The following is an 8,437-nucleotide window of genomic DNA, read 5'->3' as shown; positions in this document are numbered from 1 at the left end:
GTTTCTGCCGAACATGATAAATATGTGGCATTATTGTACATTAAAAATTATTGTTGTTAGTGGTGGTTTGCTGTTTCTGCCGAACATGATAAATATGTGGCATTATTGTACATTAAAAATTATTGTTGTTAGTGGTGGTTTGCTGTTTCTGCTGAACATGATAGACATGTGGTATTACTATACATTTATCATTATTGTTGTTAGTGGTGGTTTGCTGTTTCTGCCGAACATGATAAATATGTGGCATTATTGTACATTAAAAATTATTGTTGTTAGTGGTGGTTTGCTGTTTCTGCTGAACATGATAGACATGTGGCATTACTATACATTTATCATTATTGTTGTTAGTGGTGGTTTGCTGTTTCTGCCGAACATGATAAATATGTGGCATTATTGTACATTAAAAATTATTGTTGTTAGTGGTGGTTTGCTGTTTCTGCCGAACATGATAGACATGTGGCATTACTATACATTAATCATTATTGTTGTTAGTGGTGGTTTGACAGCATTCATCTTATTAACATAGATGAACGTTTCCCTTTCTTTAAAAAGTACTTCCGAAAATTACGTTCAACTAACATTTTCATAGCAATGACATCTGGAAGAAAACGTTACGGTGTTACTATATCTGGCTATTGCAATGTTTCCTGCAAGGCCACAAAACAGTGTCCCGGATGAGGAGGATGTAACAATAATTTTAGGAGTAATGTTTTTTTTCTTTGATAACTTTAAGTGATTAATTTCCAAATCGAAGTTCCTAAACCGTTATAGGTTATCTTAGAAGTTGTTTATTTATGAGACATCATAACAGAAGTATATAATAATAATAACACGTTTCTCCTCTTATTTCTGCGAAAAACAAAAACCTCGTTTTAGAATATTTTTATAGTATAGTACTTGTAAGCGGTCCCGAGTGATACGAATATTTCAGTGTTAAAATCCATAAATTATTTTTAGATAAAATGAATCTTTACTAAACAGTAATCTTGTGTAGCTTCGAGGGTACCTTCCAATATTTACATAAACTACTAAGGGTCAGGGGATTTGAAACGTTAATGCAAAATGTACAAAACAATAATTCGCTTTGATTTGATTTTTTACAGTTGTTGGAGACCAGAGTAATTCGAGGCTAGATAGTAAATGACACTCATATTGATGCTATAGGCTTACCCACAAACCTTAAATAGAAAGGAACGTCCTACCTTCACCCCCATTTCCTTCGATCTGCGACTAGTTTCGGCGTGCCCTGTCTGTCTATAATAGTCTCACACACAGCTATGCACAAGATTTGATATATGCTCGATATAAAACAATGTTTTATTTACTACCACTTAGGGTTGGGGCGAGCATTTTCTAAGTTCATTCTATACAAGTCAATCACCAGCTGATCAGGTTCAGTTTTATACACTCAGATACACAAATAACAAATGGAATATCAAGGTTGTTCGCTGCTGGTTTTTAATGTCCGAAAACCTGTCAGTCAGTGGGCAGTCAGCGACTGTCCGACAGAATGAATTGAATGGCCAGCTGGGTGACGGGTGGGAGAGTGCAACATGGGTGGACTGTGAGAGTGGTTGTGGAGGCGCTGCGGACTGCTACCATGGGGACCGCCGTCCGAATGGCTTATCAGTATCTCGCTGTTATTGTTGGCAGACACTGTTAGTGGTCCGGTTTGGTTGGTGTCGTTGTTCCGACCCATTGTACTTACAGGAGGGGTCATTCTTTTTTCCTTCTGTCGGCGATTACAAAACCAGACCCGTACAACTTCCTTGTCGATCTTTAGGCTACAAGCGAGGGTGGTGATCTCTTGCGCCGAAGGTTTGGGCTGTTTGTGAAAGTGATTTTCTAATGCACCTTTTACGCTCACCTCTATGCTCGTTCGCTTTTTCCTTTTACGGCCCTGAGCGGCTATTTTGTCAATAGACGTCGGAGTCCCAGTGGTGCTGTCTGCTTCTTCCAACCATTTAGCAAGCAGAGGTTTCAACTTGCACATATTTTTGAAGCTGAGCTGCAAAGCTTCGAATCTACAGATTGTAGTCTGACTAAAGACGTTGCCGTAAAGGGTGCCTAACGCCAGCCCCACGTCCGCCTGTGTGAATCCAAGCTTGATTCGGCGCTGTTTAAATTGTCTAGCAAAGTTTTCCAGGTCATCCGAGGAAGGTGGTGGTGATTCAATAATTCCAGGTTCGTCATTATCCAGATGAATCCGGTGGAGTCCATTGTCACTCTGGTGCAGGTTGTGTTGTATTTGAGGGTGATGAGCACCAGCCAGATGCTGGGGAACTTCCCTCATCGCCGGGTGGATCTGTGCCCCACCGTGGGTGAGCATCCCGTTCATGGTGTAAGCTGGGTGTTGAAGAGGCGGTGAGCCGTTAGTTGATGGGGACATTCCGACCATGTGCTGACCCGTTAGGGAGGACGGGTGCCAGGCTGTCATGTGCTGCGGCGGACGGTGATGGGTCAGGGAGCTGTGATGTAGCTCCGACCCCGAATGGTGAAGAGGCTTGATGTCCTGTGAGTGCAGCCCATGATGATGCATGCTGGACGACCAGCCCGAAGGGTCATTATGAGAAGGTAGACTAACCCATTGATGGTGGGGCCCGAGAGCATGTCCGTTTTGACCCTGATGCTGCGGCGGCATGTACTTCATCTCCGGGGATTCTCGCGCGTAGCCGCCTTGAGAGCCGGCCACTTGCATCTCTCTGCTGGTAATACCGAGTCTGTTCGTTAAAGAAGCCACGTTACTTGTGCCGTTATACAGATTGGATAAACCAGTTTCCATGCTTCGGGAGGCATGGGTCCCGCTGATCTGTCTCGCAGTGCCAAGCCCGTCATATGCGTTCTGCATTGCTGACAAGCCGGCCTTGCTTTAGACCGACAGCTCACCATCATGGCGCTGATAGATAGCTTTCTCTCTTCTCTGCTGATTGGCTGCCTGTGCGATGACGAAAGTGCAAAGGCAAGTCCTTGCACAAAACATTTCGGCCCAGGAGCTTATTGGACGTGACGTCGATTACGACGAAGCCATGCGATGAGACGCAGACTTGCACTAAGCTCTAACGCTCGAGTATATGGAGCCTTACCCCAGCGAACACGAACACCACCAAGAGGTCGAAGTGTTTCCGCCGTCAAACCTCCAGAACCGGGGCGGAGCTTTTCCAGGAGGTGGGAAATACAGTTCGGGCCGCCAGAGTGACTGTTTCTTGGTGCCCCCCCTCACATGCTGGGAGTGAGTGAATTGTTTTGTTTAAATGTCTAAGTAACATCAGGATTCTTTAATCATCATATAAATATCATGCTCTAAAAAAAATAAACAACAACAACAAAAAAACAACAAATATTCTAAGCCTAATTATTCTGCAATAGAAATGATAATAAGTATATAAAAGCACACACTCAGAATAATGCACTGATATTAATTTACATGTCTATTAACAGTTGTTGTGTGCATAATTTTACACAGTTAGAGAACAAAGTACGAGGGTGGACATTATTAAAGTATTCTCTGTGTGAGCAAGATTAAGTCAGAAGTTGAAATGATATATTGAAAAAAAAAAGATTATGAAGCGTGAGTAATAATAAGATGGCAAACAACGATTTATAAGCAAAATGGAGTGATTTATTTTGGGGGAAATGTACTGCATGTTTCGATCTGTTTATGTTTGTAAACTGCTGTTTATCAACTTATTATTATATTAGCATAATATGCTTCCTTACTCAAGCTTGAGTAATTGAGCACGGCTGGAAATAGTCAGCAAAATAGTAGAAGCAATACGTATTCTATAAAATTACTTGACAGCTAACAAAAAAGAAAAGAAAACTCAGGTTACCAAAGGTTACATTTCTTTGCTGAAGTCACACAGGTACTAGTAAATTACGTTGAGGGCCTGCCTTTTCCTCTCTAACGCTTTGTAATATTATGCATATGTATGTAAAAACTGTACTAAAAACCTAAAGTCATATTGTTTTGTAAAGAGTTCGTAAACTTAATTTTGCATTTCATAAAAAGGAGAGAAAAGGATAATTTATCAAATTATGCCTTTCAACTTAACCGAGGTTAAACAGAACGCATGATCTGAGAAGGTAACTGGTGTAATTAAAGACAAGGCATAAAACTAGATTAAAGAAGGAAAAAGGATAAATTATGAAATTATGCCTTTCAACTTAACCGAGGTTAAACAGAACGTATGATCTGAGAAGGTAACTGGTGTAATTAAAGACAAGGCATAAAACTAGATTAAAGAAGGAAAAAGGATAAATTATGAAATTATGCCCTTTCAACTTAACCGAGGTTAAACAGAACGCATGATCTGAGAAGGTAACTGGTGTACTTAAAGACAAAACTAGATTAATATATTCTAAAAATGTCCAAGTTGTTGTAATAAGAAATGTATACCACAAAACGTTAGCAACTTTACGGAATTTGAGTCTATCTGCCTCAGTTGGTATTGGTCTATCTAGAAATATACTTTCTCACATGATTGAGTTACTTGTTTCTTCGGTTTAAATTTCAGAAACCTTTTTCTGTTTAATGCAGTCAAATTACGTCTTTTTTGTATTATTATTACTTAGGTTGTAATAGGATTTTTTACTGTTTGTTATTCTAGTAAAGTTTCTGTCCCGATTCTCTACCGCCATCTAGAGGAGATTCTCGAATCTAGACACACAGCCTAAATGTATTTTATTTGTTTAACTGGAAATCGATGATCTTAAGGTTAGCGTTACGTTTCTGCAAAGGCAAAATGTTGCATCAGCTGAAATATAAGACAATATAGCGCCAGTGAAGAACGTGCTTTAGTAGCGGATAAAAATACGAAAAAAAAAATACATGTGCATAAATAAGTAACAAACTTTGCACATTTTATACCACGTCTATACATTCGTACATATAAAATAATAAACAACAATAAAACATCACTTATAACTCACATGCATTCTTGCATATAAATCCACAAAAAACTGGAGAAACCTTACGGATGTCATATATAACAAGTACATTCTTTATATCAGATCAGTAGAATATAACAACCATGAGACGTTATAACGCATATTACATAAAAATTATTATTATTCGTAGTTGAGCACAAAGCTACGCAATGGGCTAACTATTCTCTGCCCAGCACGGGTATCGAAACCCGGTTTCTAGCGTTGTAAGTCCGCGAATATGCTGCTGTGCTACTGGGGGGGGGGGGCATTACAGGTGGACCAGTCTGATAGTGGTGTCTAACAAAGTTTATTATATGTTAATAGTTTGTTAGTAAAAATTTATGTATAGGGTGAGGCAAAAGTAACCTGCTCCTAGGATTTTATTTAGTATTATAATATATTATTAAGATATTAATGGTTAATTTCGTTCACCTGGTAACGCATGCTCTTTCGTAATCATTTAAATTTGCATTTGTTAAATTTCACTAAATAACAGTTTTGTATGCTATTTCTCAAGATTTGGGGCAAGTTCTTTTAGCCTTACCCTGTTTATGATGGACAACTTTTCTTTTTGGTCCTGGGTATTTTTTCATTATGTTTAAAATAATATGTTTATAAATTATTACACAGAAAAACCAGTAAAAAAGTATAAAATTTGTTGGACACCACATATAATGTGTATACAATGCTACATATACAACTAACAACAATTAAATGAATGAGGTATTATTATCACATTATAATATTTATATCTTTAAATACTTTTAGGTTTCATTTCTGTATTTCCTAGAAACGATACGCCTCTTGTTTTACATGCACCCTAGTGGCTAATTTGGCAAACAAGCCCCGAAATGTGGTTGACTAATATTGAAAAAAACAGTTTTGAGTTCAAATATTCCTCTAAAAGTATGTTTTATTGGCTCACCATTATGGCCTAAAATATAAAACTGTTTGGAAAATATTCCTCTAAAAGTATGTTTTACTGGCTCACCATTATGGCCTAAAATATAAAACTGTTTGGAAAAATATTATTCTAAAAATATGTTTTACTGGCTCACCATTATGGCCTAAAATATAAAACTGTTTGGAAAAATATTCCTCTAAAAGTATGTTTATTGGCTCACCATTATGGCCTAAAATATAAAACTGTTTGGAAAACTATTCTTCTAAAAATATGTTTTACTGGCTCACCATTATGGCCTAAAATATAAAACTGTTTGGAAAAATATTCCTCTAAAAGTATGTTTTATTGGCTCACCATTATGGCCTAAAATATAAAACTGTTTGGAAAAATATTTCTGTAAAAGTTTTATCATAGTGTGGCTTTTCTTAATCAGATAGGATAATTCCATAATTTTAAGAGACTAGGGTGTCCTGACTCCATTTTGGGGTATAGATACCACTGAGTGAACCTAATACAGACGGTACCCCAACACAGACATAACACATCTATTATTTCTGCTTAAAACAGGCCTGAGATACAGAAAGGTAATTTTGAGATAACTACACCTATATAATTTTACCTTTTTAAGAATCTTAATTCCTAATTTTTTAATGAAAAAAAAAACCTGCAACGGCAAAACAGATTACAATTCGTTAACAACTGAAAAATATGTGTCCTTAGTCTAAACGTAATTAATTAGTTTAATAATTACAAATGTCGGTCTAATTTTTGTTTCTATTTTACAAAATAAAGTACATTATATTCATGTTTTTGTTTTCTCGCATGTCGTTTATTTTTCAATTTTCAACCTGGTGTATAGTTTTGAGCTGCTATAGTATATTATTGCCCTTACAAAGCAAGTAATCGTTTAAATTTGACTTGACTGAAGAATGTTGACTGTAAATGAAACTGTAATTTCCACGCTTTTCAACAGTAACTAATTTGGGGTGATACCACAGCAAGTTGAAGAAAACACGGGGGCCAGATTCAGTTGGAAGAGTACAAGAGGTAAAGCTTGTAAAACATACGTTTAATTGAACAAGCTTGATTTAAATCGTAAGCTTAGCACATCAACACAGGAAACGTTTTTGTACTTATTAGTTTATAGCAGTCACATAAGAGAGCATTCTGTTTTGGATTGTTACTCAAAATATAACACTTTACCTAAAAACGTCATAAATAAATCGAAATATAGTGTAAAAAATCTCTTGAAAGTTATAGTTAGGCTAGAAATATTGTTTTGACTTCATTAGGTTCACATCAACGCCATTTTGAAGATGCAATTCCACTGAACTCGCTGTGATTTTGTGCAGATCTTGATTTTGCTTTTATATCTCAAAATACGCTGTAAAAAACTAGTGTCAAAAATAACGTGGACACACAAGCCAGGTATTTGAATTGGCTGCAACTCAAAGTTCAATTTAAAACATACACAATCATTGTGCACTAACAAAATAGAACACAAGTGTGTTCTCTTGAATTTTATACAATCTGCATACACGTAACAGAAATGTGACACCACAAAACAAATGTATTCAAATATACAAAATTTCGCATTGAAAACTGTACGCCACTAATGTCGTTAGAAAACACACAAAACTTGTGTTTTTATATTATTACAACAATTGATAGTGTAATAACTCGTACAAATCTGTTTTTGGGAAACACAATTTACATTGATATAACACATTTTGTGTGTTAATGTACAATATAACTTTTTAAAAGTATACGTACAAACTGACCATTTAAAATACCTCCACTAAGCTTTCTGACAACGATAATTACCCATCTCCCCCCTTAGCAAACCAAAAATCCTCCTCAGTACCCTCCCCCTAAAAAACTATGCAAAATAGTCATAATTATATGAAAATTGGATTTCTTATTTAGTATTTTCAACCTGAATGGTATCTTATGCAACACATTTCACTTGGCTAAGTCAGATACCTTAAGGTTCAGGCATAGCTGCACCTAATATATAAATACAGACTAGAAAGAGGGCAATCAGTTCTTATATCTCCCTAAAACCGGGATTGACTGTTATTTCTATAACGGCCAAAAGGTGAAAAATCTGCAGTTCGGCACGCTCTCCACTAGACGTATAATGAGATTTGTAAACAGGTTTTATACAGAACAGTTGTGGGTGTTTGAGTAATTTTACGTTATGGATCCCTGAGATATAAAATTAAAAAAATTTAATCACCTAAAAAGCCTTATTCAAACCAGACTTCTCTACGTGAGAGTAGCGTGGTTTTATTTCATGAGTGGATAGGTAGCGCCACATAGTGAAAACATTTCAAAAAAGAAAAATAATTGCCGCTGAGAGCCGGTAATGGCGAACGAAAATGCTCGTAACGATTATGTCGCCGCAGTGAAACATGCCGTTTTTCTATTGTTTCTTCTTCTTCCAAACACTTTAGAATTGACTGCCATTCATTCATTCCTAAGTGGATTGTTTGTTTGTTTGTTTTGGAGTTTCGCGCAAAGCTACACGGGGGCTATCTGCGCTAGCCGTCCCTAATTCAGCAGTGTAAGACTAGAGGGAAGGCAGCTAGTCATGACCACCCATCG

General features: G+C 36.9%; 1 protein-coding gene across 1 annotated transcript; it reads right to left on the bottom strand.

Annotated features, from left to right (window-relative positions):
- Positions 1-269: 269 nt before the first annotated feature.
- On the bottom strand, positions 270-3,223 carry LOC106461834 (POU domain, class 3, transcription factor 4-like). The gene has a single exon (XM_013921692.2). It carries the CDS (start codon positions 2,846-2,848, stop codon positions 1,481-1,483), a length of 1,368 nt encoding a protein of 455 aa, XP_013777146.1. The 5' UTR covers positions 2,849-3,223; the 3' UTR covers positions 270-1,480.
- Positions 3,224-8,437: the final 5,214 nt, after the last annotated feature.

The sequence above is a fragment of the Limulus polyphemus genome, unplaced genomic scaffold, assembly GCF_000517525.1.
Source record: "Limulus polyphemus unplaced genomic scaffold, Limulus_polyphemus-2.1.2 Scaffold1041, whole genome shotgun sequence".
NCBI lineage: Eukaryota > Metazoa > Arthropoda > Merostomata > Xiphosura > Limulidae > Limulus > Limulus polyphemus.
The sequence above is the reverse complement of the archived record's forward strand: the minus strand, read 5'-3'. Positions and strand labels throughout refer to the sequence as shown.